This window comes from Nomascus leucogenys, chromosome 13, assembly GCF_006542625.1.
Source record: "Nomascus leucogenys isolate Asia chromosome 13, Asia_NLE_v1, whole genome shotgun sequence".
NCBI lineage: Eukaryota > Metazoa > Chordata > Mammalia > Primates > Hylobatidae > Nomascus > Nomascus leucogenys.
The window spans coordinates 33,639,658-33,660,146 of NC_044393.1; the positions used below are offsets into that span (position 1 = coordinate 33,639,658).

At 49.8% G+C, this 20,489-nt stretch overlaps 1 protein-coding gene across 2 annotated transcripts in view; it reads right to left on the reverse strand.

Annotated features, from left to right (window-relative positions):
* RSPO4 (R-spondin 4) overlaps window positions 1-20,489 on the reverse strand; it is a 41,706-nt gene that overhangs the window by 4,913 nt on the left and 16,304 nt on the right. For both annotated transcript variants that reach the window (XM_030826300.1, XM_030826299.1), the window contains exons 2-3: window positions 2,665-2,853; window positions 1,891-2,031 (exon numbers count right to left, since the gene is read on the reverse strand). In XM_030826300.1, the coding sequence (XP_030682160.1) occupies window positions 1,891-2,031; window positions 2,665-2,853 (330 nt within the window). The remainder of the gene's footprint in view (window positions 1-1,890; window positions 2,032-2,664; window positions 2,854-20,489) is intronic.

The following is a 20,489-nucleotide window of genomic DNA, read 5'->3' on the forward strand; positions in this document are numbered from 1 at the left end:
AGGGAGGGACGGGAGGTGCTCCAAGTGAAGGCATAACCCCAGCAGAGTCCCCAGGATGATTTGGCCTGGAACTGGGCAAGCCAGAGAATGAGCTCAAACTGAGGAGGAAAAAAATGATGGGGGTGGAAAGGCTGGCAGATGGGACAGATTGCCCAGGGCCTGGGTGGGCTCCACCCAAGGGCAGTGGGAGCCACTGAAGGGTCCTGGGAGGAAAAGAAATTGAGCAGACTGTCATTTTGAAATACTCCCTCTGCTGTTGAGTGGAGACTGGGCTGGAGGGACTGAGAGCCGAGGCGGGAGACGGGCAGGAGCTGTGGCCAGAATCCTGGCGATAGGCAGGAGGTGGCGAGAAGGCGGGAAGAGGGGGGCGCAGAGGAGAGAAACCAATGGGTGGGGCTGGGGTGGGGAGAAAGGGATGAGCTGGATGGTGTGGGTTTGGGAGCTTCGTGCTGCTTCATTTTCACCCCAAAGTTCTTCCTACCACCCGAAATATTATGCATTTGTTCTCAGGTGTCGCTTCTGTCTCTCCACTGAAATGTCATGTCCATGAGTGCAGAGGCTTTGTCTGTTTTGTTCTGTAACATGTCTCCAGCATCTAGGAAAGTGCCTGGCCATAGCAGATGCTCTAGAAGATATTTTCGGAGTGAATAAATGAACAGATTGGATTGAATATAGGGTGAGGGAGAGAGAAGAGTCAACAGTGATGTCTGCATCTCGTGCATGGCCACCCAGGGATCAGGGAGCTGGTTATTGAAATCCAGAGGAAACCCAGAGGAAGCATTAGGCGGGGGATGGTGGCAGTGGGAGTGGAAGGAAGGCACCCAGAGGGCAGTGGAGGTGAGGGTCTGCTGCTCAGGGAGGCTAGAGACACGGAGTCAGGGGCCATCAGCAGCTGGAATGACCATGAATGTGAGCCCAGAGGGAATGCATGGGCAGAGATGCACAGTTTAGATGAGAATGCCAAGGAGCAGCCTAGTGCAGGAACGGAAGAGGGCTCACAGGCAGGAGTATGACAAGGAGCTGTCAGGAAATAATCAGAGCAGTAATAACACTGATATTGACATGTACTGAGCATCTACTGTGTGCTGGCTGCTGTACTGAGCACTTTAAATTGTACTAATTCACTTAATCCTCATAACAATTCCTCCCCATGAGGTAGGCTCTATGTTCTATTGTCTTTTTTTTTTTTTTTTAAACGTTTGGAGAAACTGAAGGACACAGAGCTGAGGTGGTTTGCTTAAGATCACTAAAGGGTAAGGTTTAGAGCTAGGATTGGACCCCTATAGGAATAGGCCTGTCCTATTCCAAAATCAGTGCTCAGCCAGGTGTAGTGGCTCATACCTGTACTCCCAGTGCTTTGGGAGGCTGAGGTGGGAAGACTGCTTGAGCCCAGGGGCAGCCTGGGCAACACAGCAAGAGCCTGTCTTTACAAAAACATAAACGCATAGACAGCTGTTGTGGTACATGCCTGTGGTCCCAGTTACTCGGGAGGCTGAGGCGGGAGGATTCTCTGAGCCTAGGAGTTTGAGGCTGCAGTGAGCTATGATCATGCCACTGCACTCCAGCTGGGCAACAGAGTGAGACCCTATCTCAAACAAAACAAGCAAACAAACAAAAATCAGTGCTCTTCTGCACTCTGCTGATTCCCTTGGCATTCATAACGATGCTAGTGTTGGTTGTAGTAGGAATCATAGTAACAGTGGTTATGTTGGCTCTAGTGTATCACAGTTACTATGTGTAGGTACCCAGTGTACCTGACGCGGTGGTGCTGGGCCTCCACTCACCATATGGCATTCTACTGTGATTTCTTCCAGGCCCCCTGACACCTCTCACCAAGCCCTCGCTCCAGGGAAGTGGGGGCAGGGGCAGGGCGGGGAGGTCCCCACTCACCCTGGCACTCCCGTGTGTTCTGGTGGGCCAAAGTGCCCGGCGGGCAGGTAGGCAGACACTTCCCCTTGTACAAGTAAAACCGCCTCTTGCACCGGATGCAGAAGTCCTGGCTGAAGCAGCTCTCACAAGTGGCCCCACATTCTGTAATAGAGCCAGGGACACTCCGGGTGAGGGGGACTGCCAAGGATGGGGCCCACTGGGTCTGCCTGAGGTGGGAGGGCCTCTGGGTAGCTCCAGGCTTGGTAGCATTTGGGTCAGGACTCAGTGTCTCCTTTGAAGCTCAGACTTGGCCAAGGTCAAACTGGGCTGCATGTGAAGAGAACTCCCTTTCTCATTTGAGGGGAGGCTCAGAGAGAGCGAGTGACTTGCTTGAAGTCACCCGCAAACCAGGGCTGGAGTCAGGACTCCCTGCTTCTTTTTCACCTCAGATATAGTGATAATTTACCCAAAGTTACAGCAAAAATTAGAGCTTGGAATTAGGACTCCTTTTCCTATTTGAGCTAAGACCAGAGAAGGTGCGTTACATGCCTAAGGCCACACCGCAAACTAGGGTAGAAGTGAAAGTTCCCTGTTCTATTAGTGCTAATTAAGGCTGAGAGCGGACTGACTTGCCTCAGGCTGCAGAGCCAGCCTGGAAGCAGGCAGGTATCTCAGAGTCTGGGCTTAGACATGCATCTACTTCCCCTCTGTCTGTGCTGGGGTGAGAGGGTGGGATCTAGGCCCGTGGTGTCTAGGAGCCCAGCACTAGCATAGAACAAGGGAGAAGCCACGTACTTTTGCACCTGTTGACCTCCTGGCCGCGGATGCCGAAGTACCCAGTGGGACAGTCGTGCAGGCACTTGCCGTACTGGCGGATGCCTTCCCGGCGGATGAACAGGAAGAGCCTCTGCTGGCAGGTGGAACAGCCGTTCTCCTCTGAGCAGATGATACAGCCTGTGCAGTTGCCCCCCAGGCCAGTGCCCACTGCCCACCAGACCAGGGCAGAAGGAGGGGGAAAGGGAGAGAGAGATGGTCAAACCATATATGTGAGCAGCTGAGATGGTCTCATTGGGACAGTAACTGGGCACATGGCCACCCAAACAAAAGACTACATTTCCCAGCTTCCCTTACAACTAGATATGGTCATGTGGCCAAAATCTGGCCAATCAGATGTAAGGTAAAGCAGCATGTGACACTTCAAGAACGCTGCCTTAAAGGGCAGGGGTGTGCCCCTTGTCATGCCCTTATCCTTTCTATTGGGTGGAATTTGAATGATGGCTGGAGCACAAGCAGCCATTTTAGATCATGAGGTGGAAACTGTGTCCTGTGAGGCAGTGGAAAAATCAGATAAAAAGCACCTGGGTCCCTGAGGAAGGCAGAACTGCTGTACCAGCCCTAGCCTGCCTGTGTAGACTGTTACATGAGAGAGAAATCAACATCTATCTTGCTTAAATCACTGTTATTTGGAGTTTTCCATTACTCACAAGCAAACTTAATCTTTACCAAAGTAATGTGAATTTTTGAGTATGTGTGTGTGCACACGCGTGAGTGGGGTGGTGTGAGACCCTCACCCTCCTGCTGGGTTCCTGAACAATACTCAACAATACTCCATTTCTCACTGTCATCATCAGCAAGGGCTCCCACCATCATCAGGAATAGCAATGGGAGAAATTTTTTTTAAGGAGAAAATTTTTTGTTACCCCAGAATTGGCACCCAGGAGCCAAATCTGGGGAAAAAGAGGTGGAAAATGCTCTAGAATCTTAAGTGAGCCTTTCCTGGGCTCATAAGGAGTCTCTGTTACCCTGACCATCACCCCAGGACGCTGATTAAGCTGAACACTTGCAGGGAGGGACTCATGGGAGTTAGGAATTGTCAGCCTGGCCAGGCACAGTGGCTCATGCCTGTAATCCCAGCATTTTGGGAGGCCAAGATGGGAGAATTGCTTGAGTCCAGGAGTTTGAGACCAGCCTGGACAATATGGCGAGACCCTGTCTCTACAAAAAATACAAAAATTAGCCGGGTATGGTGGCACACACCTGTAGTCCCAGCTACTTGGGAGGCTAAGGTGGGAGGATCGCTTGAGCTGGAAAGGCTGCAGTGAGCTGTGTTTGTGCCACTGTACTCTAGTCTGAGAGACAGAGTGAAGCCATGTTTCCAAAAAAGGAGAAAATAAAAAGAAGTGGGCAGCCTAGGGAAGTGAGCTGTGGTGCTGTGACTTTTCCTCTGTTCCCAACCCTCCCAATGAAGTGAGGAGATGCCAGAGAAACTCACAAAGACAGGGGGTGCCTGCAAGAAGGTGCCAGCATCTCATGCCCTGCTTGGACATAAACTAATGTCCATAGCCCTGTGAATCTGCCTCCTTCCCATTCCTCTTTGAACAGAGAGAGGAGATCAGGAGACAGAAGGGCAGAGCTGAGGGGGAGAGTGTGGTAGAAGAGCCTGCACATCCTTCCCGGCATGTGTGAGGGGGTTCTCAGTGGTAAGGGGCACCTTGGGAGCAGCCAGGCTTAGGTCGTATTCCTGCTGCCTGGCACAAGAAGGCTGGTTGCTGGGAGGTGCCCCAGCAGTAAGAGGCAGCAGGGGAGACCACTGGGAGTAGGAGGTGGGGGAGAGTCAGAAAATGACCAGGTGTCACTAAGTGACAGGAAAGGATAGGGCAGCTTTTGAGAGGCAGCAGATGGGGAAAAGTAAATGGTTTCATGTTTATATGTCATTAGGGTCAGACCGGTTAATAATCTGGTTATACTCCTTGATTCACCTGAGCCCCAAGACCACCCGGCAGGAAACATTCTTGGCTCTCCAGCTCCCAGATGCTCCCCTCTTCCTATTGGTGCCCCATCTCCCTTTTAGAGGAATTCTCCATTGTGCGAAGTCCTGATGAGGAACACATCCTGGCACCTTGCCCCTGGAACAGAAACCAAAAGAGTTCTGGCCCTTCTTTAAGTTGGCAGCAGGTGACAGCTAACGAAAGCCCGGCCAGATACACATTCTGGTGACTCCAGTCCTGGGAGTGGGACACAAGAGTGAGGGTCACACAGAAATGGTGTTCATGGTGGAGGCAGGGAAGGCTCTCTGCCCAGCCCTGGCTGAGGCTTTTCTCTCTCCCTTCCATCCCTCAGTCCCTCTGTTCCTTCCTCCCTGCTCCAGTTCTTGGATGAGTACTGCTACTTCCCCAATCCTCACCTTCTGTTCCTTAGATTCAGTGAGGCCCCACATCCTGCCGATAACCCTATTTCTGTTGCTTAAAACTCAGGAACCTGACTGATCCAGGGTCATACGGAAGTACACAGTAACTAGTCATACGGAAGTACACAGTAACTAGTCATACGGAAGTACACAGTAACTAATGTCTACCCTGGGATCCTGTTCCCATGCAAAGTTGGCATTGCCCTCAATTTTCTTGCCCCGGGATAAGAAACTGCAACAGGAGAGCAGAATAAAGATTTTTGTGCTTCTGGAGCTGTATACCTGGCAGGGACCTGAGGGCAGAGAGCAAGTGTGATGTTGTAAGGGGGATTCCCAGAGCCAGAGAAATAAGAACATCCACTGAGAATTTAGCAGAGTCCAGACTTCTCACTCAGCAAAAGATTCAGATTCTGATACTACCAAGAGCTGGCAAGAATGAGAGGAAACCTTCACCTTTTCACCTTGGATAGGGGCGTAAACTTCGGGGAAAAATCTAGCAGTACCTAATAAATTTGGAGATGTCTCTTTTCTTTTTGTGTTAAAAAGTTTTTTGTTTGTTTGTTTGTTTTTTGTTGCTGTTTTTTTAAGACAGGATCTCGCTCTGTCACCCAGGCTCCAATGCAGTGGCATGATCCTAGCTCACTGTAGCCTCAAACTCCTGGGCTCAAGCAATCCTCCGGCCTCAGCCTCCTAAGTAGCTGGGACTACAGACATGTGCTACCACACCCAGATAATTTAAAAACTTTTTTTGGACAGATGCTCTCTCTCTGTTTCCCAGGCTGGTCTTGAACTCTGGCCTCAAATGATCTTCCTGCCTCAGGGTCTCAAAGTGTTGGGATTATAGGCGTGAGCCACCACAACTGGCCTGATGTCTCTTTTCTAAATGTAACAATTTAGCTTCTGGTGTATACCCTAGAGCAGCAGTTCTCAAACTCTGGCACACAACAGCAGCTCCTAAAGAGCTTGTTGGAGTACAGGTCCCTGGGTTCCACCCCTGGTACGTCTGATTCAGTGGGTCTGAGAATTTGTATTTCTAACAGGTTCCCAGGTGATGCTGATGCTGCTGGTCCAGGAACCACGCTCTCAGAACCACTGACCTGGAGAAACCCTTGTATATGTGCAGAAAGAGACAAAGATATTTATTGCAGCATTATTTAATAGCAAACAACTGCAAAAAGCTAACCCTCTGCCAAAGGAATAGATAAATACATTGTGGTATATTCATACACCACAGCCAGATACCACATACACAACCCAGCCATGATAAATGACTGAGGTAGCTACAGTTATCATTGTGGACACAGCTCAAAGACGGGGCTGAGAGGAAGAAAGCAAGGTGCACGATGAATCATATAGTAAGAGCCATTTATATAAAGTTCAAGGACCTGCAAAGCAATATTTTGTAGCATTTGTGACTTGTAAATATGTATTCAGAGCAGAAGACATGAGACTAACCAACACTGAATTCAGGATCGTGGCACACAAATGTTTATTATATTATTTTAAATTCTTGACTTTAGGTTTGAAATAGTTCACCCTAAAAATGCATAAAGAACAAAATAACTTAGCTTCTACTGTGTCCTGGGGCAGGAGGAGGCCTACATTCTTTCTTCTCCTTCTCCACTAGCTCCCCTCCCAAGCCCTGTCCCATCCTCAAGCTGAGGTCTTGAGCAGGGGAATGTGACAAATTCTGAAGATGCGGGACTCGGGTTCCAAGAGCAGTGGAGACTCGTGCCTCTGCACACTTTGTTAGTCGTCCCCCTCGTCCACTCTCCCCTCATCCTCAGTAGTGGAATCCTGATTTTTATTTTATTTTTTGAGGCAAGGTCTTGCTCTGTCCCCCAGGCTGAAGTGCAGTGGCGCGACCTTGGCTCGCTGCAGCCTAGATTTCCGGGGCTCAAGCAATCCTCCTTCCTCAGCCTCCCTAGTAGCTGGGACTACAGGCATGCACCACCATGCCCAGCTAATTTGTGTATTTTTTTGTAGAGAAACCGTTTCGCCATGTTTCCCAGGCTGGTCTAAAACTCCTGGGCTCAAGCAATCCTCCTGTCTCAGACTCCCAAAGTGCTAGGATTACAGGCCTGAGCCACAGCGCCCGGCCGGAACCCTGATATTAAGCAGAGTTTATGTCCTCTAAGACTACATTTCCCAGGCCCTTTGCAGCTATATGTGGTCATGTGCTTATGCCCTGACCAATGGGATGTGAGCGGGCATGCCCTGTGCAGCCCCTTAGGAAACGCTGGCGCTGTTCTCCTCCCATTTTCCCTTCCACCTGCAGGACTGCAGGCTTGAGAGTGGAGCCATGGCAGATCCGGGAGGCAGAGGGATCTTACAGAAAGACAGCTTGGCGCGGCTGTATTAACCCAGGACTGCCCAATGCCGAGATTCTTTCCTGGGGGAGGGAGGAAAGCATTGCCCATCTTGTTTAGGTCACTGGGCCTTTCTGACGCACACATTGACTGATAATTTCAGGTCTTCCACCACGCAAGGCAGCACAGAGTCATATCAGTGGAGACCAAGGTGCTCTGCGCTGTGCCTCAGCACTGTGTAAGCCCACTGGACCTGAGATGCGACCCCACTACCAAAGAGCAAGGGGACCCTCAGTTGACTTGCGGTGATCTCTACCACCTAGCAGAATAGGACTTCCAATTACAAATTAATTTAAATTACAGAAAAACAAAGTAGCATTTCCTGCAAAACGAATCTGTGGACAGAGACTCACACCCTGACATGGTGTTGATGCCCATTTTGCAGCTGAGAAAAACCGAGAATCAAGGAGGCGAAACGACATGTCCAGGGTCACACAGAATCAGCAGGGGTGGACCCACATCACTCTGCCCCACGCTGCCCTCTTAGAGCATCTGTCCAGGGCCTCCTGTGTCAGGCAGAGGCTGGGGCCATGGGGGTGAGCCACGCATGGCCCCCTACCCCTATAGGACAAACAGCCTGGTGGGAGGAATTGAAGCCCACAGAAGTGACAGCAAAGCAGGATGAGATAAGGGGTCAAGACGGAGACAAAGCAAAGCTCTTACCACTCTTAGAATAGCTTAGAGGTCACTCAGCACAACTCCTACAGTTTCACTGGGGACACTGAGGCCAGAAGGGGTGGAGCTTTCCCCAAAGTCAGGCAGCCAACTGCAAAGAAGCCTCAGTCCTCAGTTACAGTTATAATACTATTTGTTTTTTGTTTGTTTTATTTGTTTGTTTGTTTGTTTTTGAGATGGAGCCTCACTCTGTTGCCCAGACTAGAGTGTAGTGGTGCGATCTCAGCTCACTGCAAACTCCATCTCCCAGGTTCAAACGATTCTCATGTCTCAGTCTCCCGAGCAGCTGGGATTACAGGCACCCCCACCAAGCCCAGCTAAATTTTTTTGTATTTTTAGTAGAGACGGGGTTTCGCCATGTTGGCCAGGCTGGTCTCGACCTCCTGACCTCAAAAAGCTACAGTATATGCTGAAGGCCAAAGAACCCAACAAAGACCCTCCCAGGCCTCGGAGAGTGTTGGCCCACAGGATGGTGCTTAGCATCCTTCAACACCCCGGTCTTTGAAGGGTAGTGGCTGTTTCTGGCCTCATCCTCGACCCTGGCAGTTGGCTAGGATGCCTTCTTGTGCCTCTATGTTGTAATGGCACCTCTTGCTTTTTGACTTCTGATAGCCTGTCTGTTGTTTCATTATGTCTCTGTAACTCGTTAGAAAAAGCAGTGCTATTGCCTCTCTCTACCCCCGACCCTAAAGTCATGGGTGTAGGCACTTGAATATTCTTTGTGAATCATCAGTGATGACAAGAGTCTGTACAGTGCTGCTCTAGAAAGATCCAAACTTGATGGTTCTTAAACTTGACTGTGCATAACAATCTCCAGAGAGGCTTGTAAAGTGTCTGCTTTGGGCCAGGAATGTGCACTTTAACAAGTCCAAAATAAACGTAACAGAATTTTGGAAGTGTCTTCCCTGTTCACAGTTTCCTTTCCCTGAGAACTGGCCCCAGTAATCCTGTTTGTAGGGCATGACTCTGACCCTAGCCAATGGCTGTCTCTTCTAGGATGGGCCAATTAGACCATTTCTCTTTGAGCTGATGGACAATGGTCTGGGCTGGCCTTGACCTAAGGCTATCTGCAGGTGGCAGGGTAGCCTGTTCCGATGCACATGTGTGAGAAGACTTGGTGGGCACTAGCTAACAGAGGCCCCGCTCCTCTGCACTCTCTGGCATTGAGGTTCGTGTGCTGCCATATCCACCCGGATGCACTTAGCCTGGGCTTGGCCAATCAGAGCATCAGGTCCCCTTGACTACAGTGGTTGTAGGTTCAGACATAGGCTCGTATCCCCACAAGAGCTAGTCTTGGGGGTTTTGCTGAGGTCAATGGATGTGTGTGGAGATGTGTGTGTTTTCCTTTCCTCTCTTTGGAGCTAGGAGGATATAGATCAGAGCTGGTGGGTGCCACATGAGGGAAGAGCCTCTGGAGAATGGAGGCCACACAGCAGAAACAGAGCCAAGAGACACAGACAAAGACCAAAAGAGTCATCTGTGCATGTGGATCCACCCTGGGGATCAGTAAATTCTCTTCTTTTCTCAAGTCACATTGAGTTAGGTTTTCTGTCACTTGCAACCAGATGATTCTCGACTAATACAGAAGTAGAGAGAGAAAAATAAATCAGATGCAGAGAGAGAAGCGGCAACCAGAACCTCATGGGCTCCTTAAGACAGAAAAAATTTCTGACTGCCTCCCAGTCCTTCCCAAAGCTTGGCTTGTCCCATAGCTCCAAATAAAGTGACTTTTTCACTTAAGCTAGTTTTCTTCTGTCAAATTACAATAAAAATGGATGTAGCTCACTAGACAGCGAACAGATCATGGTGGAGCAGCGCTGCTTTGACGTGGTTGAGGAACCTGGAGCACCACCTACCCAACCTGATCACCCTGGCGCTCCAGGGGACACTGAGGTTCCAGGGAACATGCTTTGAAACCCCTGGGTCCTTCTACACATCTTGGCCTCTGTCGCTGTCCTCTCCCAGCTGAGATGCACATTTTAAAAGCATTTAAGCTCTAATTGTAACCTCCCCAAGTTTTCTTGGGACATCACAGTGGATGGCAGGCACCTCATGTAATTTCCATTAACAACTGTCTCCCATAATCAAGACCATCTTCCCTCAGTCAAAACACCAGTAGGCCACAAAAGCATGGCCCTGTGTTGCTCCAGCAGCTGGAGAGGCTTAGAATGAAATCTGAGTCACTTCATGTTTCCCCAAGCACCCGAGGGATGAGTCCAGACTTGGATGTCCATTTTATGGAGAATGAGAGTGGAATCAAACACACCAGATTTGACAGTTTGCAAAGTAATAAAGGCTTATGACAACTCTGAATGCATGCATTAACCCAGGGTTGAGTGATCCATTCATTCATTCATTGACCCATTCATTCAAAGATTAATGAGCCCCTATTCTGGGTAAGGTCCAGTGCTAGGACTCAATGGTTATGAGCTTTGGGGGAGTTGTGTGACCTTGGGCAAGGTACTTTACCTCTACAAGCCTCAGTTTTTCCAGCTGTAAATGGGGACAATAATGCTTATCTTGCAGGGCTGATGTGATTAAAGAAGATGGTACGTGAAAAACTGTTAGCTCAGACCACCTGCAGCAGGCATCTGATAAACTGAAGCTACCATTATTATATTGAGAATGATGTGTTTTCTGCCCTCAAGGGACTTAAAAATCTAAAGATGTGTAACGATGCAGGTTCCCAGGTTGATATCCTGGCCCCATCACTCATTGAACGAGTTCCCTCCTCTCTATGGGCCTTAGTTTCCCCATCTGAAAAATTGTGGCAGCAATTCCTACCTCCACGTGATTTGTTATGAGGGATGTGCAAACCAGCAAGCGCTGGCACATAGCAGGTGCTCCTCCGTAAACCTAGGTTCCCTCCCTGTTCCCTCGCCATCATGACACACAGTGGGACTGTCAACCAACATCTGGACCCTTCTCTTCTTTCCCAGGTGAGCAAACAGAAGCCAGAGATGCTGGTGAGGTTGGAAGGAGGCCATCAGGGTCCAGGGACATGGTCTTTTGCCCTCTGGATGGTGAAGTGCTCAGGGCAGAGATATTAGCCAGCAGCTTTGGTCCTAGGTGAAGGGCAGGTTTATTCTTCCTTTTGGGAACAGGGAATAACCTGTGCCCTTCAAATAAGGGTCCCTAAGCTCAGGGTCACCCACATCCTGAGAACTGCCCCAAGCACCTTGTTTCAACAGGAGTCAATGGCTCAACATGTGCAAGTGATCGCTGTATTTTTATTTCCATTTCAGGGTTTTGAGTGAATTTAGGGTCATCTCTGCCATATCATGCCTTCCATCAGCCTTCACTCTGCAGAACTTCCCTGAGGGGGTCAAAAAGTGCAGGGTGACATCTGGGACCCTGAAAATGTCATGTTCTCCTAGGCAAGCTCGTCTCCTCAGCAGCCCAGTGAATCTGTCATTGAAATTTCCTTAATACCCAAGCCAGAAACCCTAGCCCCATACATTTAAAAAAAAAAAAAAAGACTAATTTGGGTAGATTTCTAGCATTTAAAAAATCAAGAGATTTCACATTAAAAAGCTGGAATTTGAACCTCTCCGGAAAAAGTCAGAACATCTGCCAACACTGGGTCTGCTGTTGCAGGGCAGTGAGTGGTTAGAGTTACATAAATAAGGCACATGCTCCCCAGGTTACTGCAGACCCTACCCCTCCCTATTGTATTCCAGATACTGAGGGCAAAGGTCAGCTGCCCTATATTATCATCCTTGAGCTACATCTTAACACCCACTTCACTCACTCACAATAGAAAACAATGTAGAGCAGGGGTTCTCAAACTTGGGCATGCATCAGATTCACCTAGAGGGCCTGTTAAAAACACAGGCTGCTGGGCCTTACCTAGAGTTGCTGATTCATTAGGTCTGGGAAGGGCCTGAGAATCCGCATTGCTAACAGGTTACCAGGTGATGCTGACCTTTGCTGGTCCTGGGCCCACACTTTGAGAACTACTAGTGTGGAACAGGGTTAAGAGCCAGACTGGTTGGATTGAAATTTCAGCTCTGCCCCTTACCCTTGCCATGTGACCTTGAACCAGTGCCTTAACCTCACTGTGCTTCAGTTTTCTCGTCCGTAAAACAAGAATCCTCCTGGCTGACCTCACAGGTGTGCTGTGGGGGCCTGGGCAGGGCTGACAGTCAAGCAGGTCTCCATGACATCACTGTTACTACCATTATTATCACCACCTGCCCTGCCTGTGTTGGCATTTGTGATCCTGGAACTGCTTTGACAATCAGTACAGAGCTTTTGGTTTTGATGCCAACATTTTTGGGGGTAGAGTTTCTTCATAATTGGGGTGTGCCCTGGGAAGTGTGTCTTGCATGAGAACATTGTGTCATGGTGAAATAAGAATTTAATACAGCTGTCTTGGAGGACTCCCCAGGGCCAAGAAGGATGGGGAAGGAGAGAAAGACACCACTGCCCCTGCTGAGGTCCCTGCTCTGTCCTTGGGAAGGACCCAGAACCATGCAGGAGGGCCCCACACAGACAGTGCTGGGCAGCGCATCCTCCGATGCCCGCCTGGCAGTGCAAGATGCATGTCACCGATGACCAAGGGAAATAAACAACATCTGGGCACCTGCCTGCCCACTCAGGCCTCCACATATGGGAGGCAGTCGCCACCGCTGGAGGCTTGCTCAGAAGATCCCCCAGCACATTTCTGCCTGGGGGTAGATTGCACCATCCCTAGCAAGGGGGTGGGCCCTGGAGATGACTCCCAGCTTAGAGACTCCCTGGGATCAGGGCTAGAGGTCGCTAGCCCACTGGACCCTTCTCAGCAGTCAGGAGGTGGGGGACCAGCAGGGCAGAACATTCAGCAGAATGTTGAGGTTGCCTTGGCTTTGGGGCCTGACAAACCACCACTTCCTAGCTGGGTGATATTGGGCAAGTGGCTTTACCATTCTGAGCCTTGGTCTTCTCTTCTCTAAAATGGGGACGATAGTAGCAACCACCTTCCAGGCAGTTGTGGGGATGCCATGAACTCATCTGCGCAAAGTGCTTAGGACAGCTCACGGCAGATGAATGAGCACTCCGTTACTACTTGATTCATGAGAGATGCTCCTTGAGAGCTGGGCCCAGCTTGGCTTGCTCACTTTTAAATCCCCACAGCCCTGCACATTGTAGGTGCCCACTGACTACCCATTTGTGATTATACCCATTATGCCCATTCATTATTTCTTAAATGAATGCATGAACGGTAGCTCAATAAAGGTTCTCAAAAACTGCTCTCAGGGGGCTCACAGCCTATTTGGGAGGACCAGGCCCATACAAACGTGGAGAAAGCCGATGACCTCCGCCCAGCAGGGCTCAGAGCCAAGTGAAGGACCCAGGCGGGGTGGGAGGGACAGTCCGGAGACTGGAGACATCAGGGGTGGTTTTCTAGGGAGGTAGATGTGGGGACAGAAGCTGAGGCCAGGGGCAGGACTAGTTTGTGTAGATGGAGGAAAGGTTTCTAAGAGAGGTGAGTACAAGGTGATATTGTATTCATTTGGTAGAAAGGGCAGGGCTTGAGCAAGGAGCAAATCCCTGCTAAGGTGTCAATACAGGATACCTAAGGGGCTAATGGATAAGAGCCTCAAAATACAGTAAGAATAAGCACACATCCAAAATGGAAACTTTTCATCCTTTGCCCTCCAAACCTGCTTCTCCTGTCCATTTTAGTCAATGGCTACTCCACTCAGGGCCAAAGACTTCAGTGGCATCCTTGTCTCTTCTCTCTCTCTCATATCCTACTATTGGCCCATCAGGAATCCGGTCAGTTCTACTTCTGAAATATGTCCGGGAATACTTCTCTCCACCTTCCCTACCCCCCCCCCCTTCCCTGCTCCTGCCCTCTTTCCCCACCACTCACCTTCTCTGGCCATGCTGGCCTCATCCTCCATGTTCCCCATCTGCCAAGACCACTCCTACCACAGGACCTTTGCACTTGCTCTTCCATTTGTCTGGAATGCCCTTCCCACATTCACCCACAAGGCTCCCTCCCTCAAATGTCTCCTTGTGGAGACAAGAATGATTCCTTCTTAGATGCTAATCTGCCACGTTGACTCCTGACTAACCCTGAGTCCAGTAATGCCTCCAAGATGTCTAGCTGAAGCATTACTCTCTATGTAGAAACACTTATTTGCTGCAGGTTTCACTGTTCCTCCAAAACAAACCTTGATGCTGCTGCAGGAATCATAGGCTACGACACCCATAGCACAGTGTCGGTCACCTGTGCACTCCTCTCAGAGCAAACAGACCTTTCTCCCAAAGATATATAAGCCCTGGGTCTGGGGAGTTACAGCTTGGAGATCTACCTATCTTGAGGCTGCCCAAGATTTTGCTCTGTTCATAAGCTCCCCAACTAATAACACTTTACCAACAAATTGGAATTGTCTGCCTCATTCTTTGGTTTCTCAGCTCCTTCTGCATTTGGAGTCACTTTACGCATACGGCCCTTTCACAGAACACCCCTTCCCTGTGATCCCCCCCAGACCTCCTGCCTGCAGCAGCACCACACCCACACTCCATTTCTCTCCCACGTCGCTATGTTCTTCATGCCATTTATTCCCACCTGATAGGTTCTAAATTTGGCAAGTGCTGTTGTCTCTTTCCCACCAGTGAAAGATGAGTTCTAGGAAGGCAGGGATGAGCCATGGCACACTGGACCAACTATGCAGCACCTGCCTTCTCACTTAACCAATTCTTTCTTTTATAGCTGCTTACCATTCCGCATAGAGGGGCTGCAAACCTCATTTAGGTGCTATTATCACACCCATTTCAGAGAGGAGGAAACTGAGGTTCAGGGCAATGGTGCTGCTTGCCCGAGGTCACTTAATAAGTGGAGCAGATATTCAAACCCAGGCAGTGTGACTCTGAACCTGAGGGTTATCCTCAGGTTGCCACACTGCAGCCTGGCTACTCAACATATCCCTGTGCGCCTCCTCAGTCCTCCATGCAGAGTCCCTTACCTACTGAGGCCTTGCTAAGTTCCCAGTGCTGTGCTGAGGCCTTCTTCAGTGTCCACTTGACCTCATCTGAGACAGGAAATTGGCCAAATGGTGGCAGTGCAGGCTGCCCCAGGACTGACCCTGCCTCCTCTGCATTCCTCATCCATCCTCCCCTTACCCCCAGTAGAGAGTGAGCAGATCAATAGGTGTGTGTTCAATCAAGGGATGAAATGCCCACTCCATCTCTCAAATTCTCCAGGAGCGAGTCTCGCCTCTCGACTGGGGCTTGGGGAGGATGCAGAAAAATTACCTGCTAAGTTGCAGCCTCTGCTGGACATTCCGGCCAGAATCCTTTTTAGACATTGACCTATATGGGCTGGTTGCAGGGGTGGAGAGGGTGGTGGTAAAACCGGGGTTCAAACTCACATTTGTTGATTCCATGGCCAGTAGTGATCTCAGATCTCAACCCCCATCAGAATCACCTGAGGCTGCTTATTAAAAACAAGAGGTGCTGTCGCCTCTCGACACATGCGGTTGTTTTAACGCTTGTGGTGTGCTCAGGGTTGTACGTGCATGAACTCAGAGATCTTCAAAAACTGTCCTGTGAGATCAGCCAGGGCTTCTCAAACTGTAACATGCACACAAAGGGATTTAACTCAGGGATCTTGGGTTAAAATGTAGATTTTGATGCTAAAGTTCTGGAATGGGGCCAGAGGTGCTGGCCCAAGAACTCACTTTAAGAAGTGAGGAGGGAGATGCTGTTATCATCCCTCATTTTATGGTTCAGGAAGTGAAGGCTCAAAGACCAACAATTATAAGTGGTGGCGTTAGATTTAAACCCACAGCTGATGAAACCCCAGACTCATTCTACTGTGTCACACTGCCTTACCCTGTTGGTCTGATGATGAACGTGGAGGGGGACAATGGGAGTGATACTCAAAAGGGGCAACCTGGCCAGGCACAGTGGCTCATGCCTGTAATCCCAGCACTTTGGGAGGCTGAGGCAGGTAGATCATAGGAGGCCCGGAGTTCAAGACCAGCCTGGCCAACACGGCAAAACCCCGTCTCTACTAAAAATACAAAAATTAGCTGGGCATGGTGGTGCACACCTGTAATCCCAGCTACTCAGGAGGCTGAGGCATGAGAATCGCTTGAATACAGGAGGCGGAGTTTGCATGAGCCAAGATTGCACCACTGCACTCCAGCCTGGGTGACAGAGTGAGATACTGTCTCAAAAAAGGTAAGATAAAATAAATAAAATAAAATATCAAACGGGCAACCTGACTCCTTTCACCACTCATAAGAGGGGCATTTCCCCAAGAAGCCTGAGTTGGGGACTGTCCCTGCCAGGCCCAGCATGGCAGAAAAAGGAGGGGCTGGGTTCATGTGTGCCTGACATGTGTGTGTTTGGGGGACAGGGGCAGGTGTGTGCTGACACATGAGACCCCTGCCTAAGGGATTTACCTGCCCTCAGGTTAAAGCATAGAGAAGGCCCGAGCCCCTGCCCCATGCTGGTCCTGCAGGGCTCGGCTGGGGCCCAAATCAGGGGTTGACACAGTGAGAACAGGCTGCTGGTGCCTGGCATCCCCCGCTTCCCACCCCACATCAACCAAATCTCTGCTTCCCCATCCTCATGGACCCGCCCTGGGCCACGTCTATTCTGCCCTCCATTAGGTACTCATTAAGAGAAGTTACATTTGTGTTTCTGGTGGGAGCCCTGGGGGTGCTGAGCAGCCCAGAGCAACCACTAGCGACCTTCAGAAAAATCATATTGAAGAAAGAAGGGTTGTTTTTGGATTCCTCATCGTTCAGCAAGCTGTGCTGGGGGTAGAGCAGCCAGCTGACTTCGGGACTGGGGCAGAGAGTCTACCCTCCAGCTGGCTTCCCCAGACCCATGGGCCCAGAGCTAGTGCCCTGTTAGCCATGAACACAGAACTGTCACAAAGCTGTCCTGAGCATGAAACTGTTACCAACCAATCTGTCTGTGGAGTTGTTACAAAACTGTCTTGTGTGTGAAGGTGTCACAATGTTGTCAAGTATGTGACCTTGTATAAGAAATTGTCCTGCAATTGCCCTATAGGTAAAGCTGCCATGAAGTTGTCAAGTATATGCAGTTGCCACTCATTTGAAAAACTATCGGGAAAGAGTTTCTTTTCTTTTCATGTATGAGGGACAGGTTTGCTGTATGTGTGACCTTGAACAAGTTGCTGACAGGCACTGTGCTTGGCTGCTGCTTCTGTAATAACAGCGCCTGACACACAGTAGGTGCTCAATGAATACTTGCCGAATGTCTCCTCAGGGCTGCAAAGTAAACTCAGATAGGTTCTGGTTCTTTCAGGTGCTGGCTTTGTCCCTTAGTGGGCTGGTCTGTTGTGACCTCCGGTAGGTCTGTTGCCTCTCGCATCCTCTCTGAGCCTACTTTGGTTGTTGTAAAGTGCCCTGAGGCCTGTGTATGACATGCCCAGCAATACTGGGGACAATAAATGCTGGTTGCTAATTCCCTCTCCCTCTTGTGGGGGGTTTATGATTCCTCAGGGCTCTTCATGGTAGCAGAGTGGCCTCTCGTGGCTCTTTGGGAGGCTGTGGAAGCTTCAGCTTTGGCTGACTAGGACGTTTGCTGTGGTTAGGACTCTGGCAGGACACCTCCAGCCAATCAGGATGCTCAGTGTCACAGGGATTGGGGGCAATGCCCACCGTTACAAACCCAGGAGGCCTCCTCTGGGGAGGATGTGAGCTCCAGGATTCCAGGAAGGGTGGGAGGAAACCTTCTAAGGGGAGCTGAAAGCTCATGATTCCTAAGATGAGCCCGAGTGAGAAAGTACCAGGTTTTGAAGTTCGTTCTACAAATGACCTTCTTCACTTTTTTGTGTTGAAGTCCTGCAATCAACAGAGCTCAGGGCTAGGAATTAGGACCTTTGCTCCTGTCCCACCTTGGACTCAGACTCATTGTATGACCTTTGGCAGAGCACCTCGTCGCCCCCTGCCTCAGTTTTCCTATTGGAGAAACAGAGGATTGGTCTTGATAAAGAACTTTTGAACTTTTTCTTAGCCAAGGGAGCCTTCTTTTTTCCAAAATGAAATGTGAAATGAGAGATCGATTCCTAAAATGAATGAGTTGAGCTGCTTTGGCTGAGGCCAGGATGGGGTTGAGGGTGAGCATCTCGAGCTGTCTTTTTGGTTTCCTTTGCCTACGTCTAGAGGCAGCCTCTGAGAGCTTGGATACTCCCTAAGGACCCTTTGAGCCCCAGAGTTCCACAGTGCTAATGGCTGTAAGGAAGGTGATGTAATTTTGTGGGACTCTGGAGCCTGGGTTCATTCCCACACTAGCTTCTCTGAGCATTAGTTTTCCCATCTGTAAATTGGGATAATGACTATGCTCACATGTTGTTGTGACAGTGTAGTAAGCCCGTTTTGTGTGTGGCATGCCAAAACAGGGTTTGGCTGACATGGGGTGCACAGCAATGTGGGAGCTACTAGCAGTTGTGGATCTCTTCTTTCATGGGCCAGACTGCCTCAACAACCCTGTGAGATGGGTAGTATTATCTGGTCTTGCAGACAAGGAAGCTAAGGCACAGAGAAGGTAAGTAAGTTGCCCAGATCACATAGCTGATGAGTGGCAAACTCAAAGCCAGGCAGTCTTAGTAACAGATAGTTATTATTATTTTAAGTACTGGGGAGAGTTTAGGCCCCAGAATAGGTCCAAAATAAATACCCTCCTCGCCTTATATAATTAAGCCCTAAGAAAGCTTAGAAATAGTCTGGGCACAGTGGTTCACACCTGTAATCCCAGCACTTTGGGAGGCCGAGGCGGGTGGATCATGAGGTCAGGAGTTCAAGACCAGCCTGACCAAGACGGTGAAACCCCATCTCTACTAAAAACACAAAACACCTGCATCGGGTGTGGTGGTGTGCACCTGTAATCCCAGCTACTCAGGAGGCTGAGGCAGGAGAATCGCTTGAACCTGGGCAGCAGAGGTTGCAGTGAGCCGAGATCGTGCCACTGCACTCCACCCTGGGCGACAGAGTGAGACTCTGTCTCAGAAAAAAGAAAGCTTAGAAATATAACCAGCTTCCAGTGCTGAGAAGACTTGGGGCCCCACTGCCAGTGAGCATCAGGAAAGGTGGCCAGGTCTAAAAGTCAGGGCTGACTGAGACAGGTCCTTGGTCAGTGTGCCCCTGCCAGTGTTCCTGGGAAAGCCCCAGTTCTTCTCAGCCAGCACCCTGGGTACCTGGAGCTTCCAAGGGGTGGCAGAGAGTTGGGAATGCAGTTTGGGCCTCCAGCCCAATGCTCCATGCTCCTTGTCCAATAATCACACCTAGCACAAAGTGAGCATCTTCAGGGACCTTATTCTGGGTCTGGTCTCTCCCCGTGGCCTTCTTCAACACTCAAATCCTAGTACAAGGGAGAGAGCCCCAGATGTGGACCCTTGTCCAGTTCTGTGGGTCCTCAGGCAAGTGTCTCCCTGTCTCTGGGCCTCAGTTTCTCCATCTGTCAAATGGATGGTTAACCTCAGTGTTTCTAAAGGCCCATTGTTCACCCATCCATCCATCCATCCATCCACCCACCCACCCGCCCACTTATCCATCCACCTACCCATCTGCCCACCCACCTATCTATCCATCCATCCATCCATCCATCCATCCACCCACCCACCCATCTATCCATCCACTCACTCACCCATCTATCCATCCATCCACCCACCCACTCACTCATCTATCCATCCATCCATCCACCCACCCACCCATCTATCCATCCACTCACTCACCCATCTATCCATCCATCCACCCACCCACTCACTCATCTATCCATCCATCCATCCATCTATCCACCCACCTACCCATCATCCACCCAACCATCTATCCGTCCATCCATCCATTCAGCAGATATTTCTTGAACACCATCTATGTAACAGAATCCTTTATTTATTAAAGTTAAAAGACAAATCACAGACCTGTAGAAACATTTTAGAAAGACACACAAAATCATACTGGATCGGAAATGTAAATTTCCCCAGGACTTTTGTTCACCAGTGACTCTCCAGTGCCATGCACAGGGCCACATGTCTACTAGGTGCTCTGTAAAATGTTTGTTGGATGTAAGAATGAATAGGACATATTTTGCTGTTCTAAAAAGAGCTGCCTCCTGAGTCTGAGATCGGAGTCAGACATCCTCTCTGGGACCTATTGAGAGGGGGCCAACTATCTTTGTCACCCATATCCCTGACCTGCCCCACTGCCTCCCCAGCCCACATAAGCCAGTTTCTAAGGAGGATCTAAGGAGGATTGGCCAGCAGTGACTGGGGCAGGGTAGGGCACGGCATGTCCCCAACTCCCAAGCCCAGGTGGGCTCATGGTTTGGAGGGGAGAAGCTATGAACCATAGGGAAACAGGCATTCCATCCCTTGATTGAACACATACTTGTTGATCTGCCCTGCATCTATTGGGAGTGAGTGG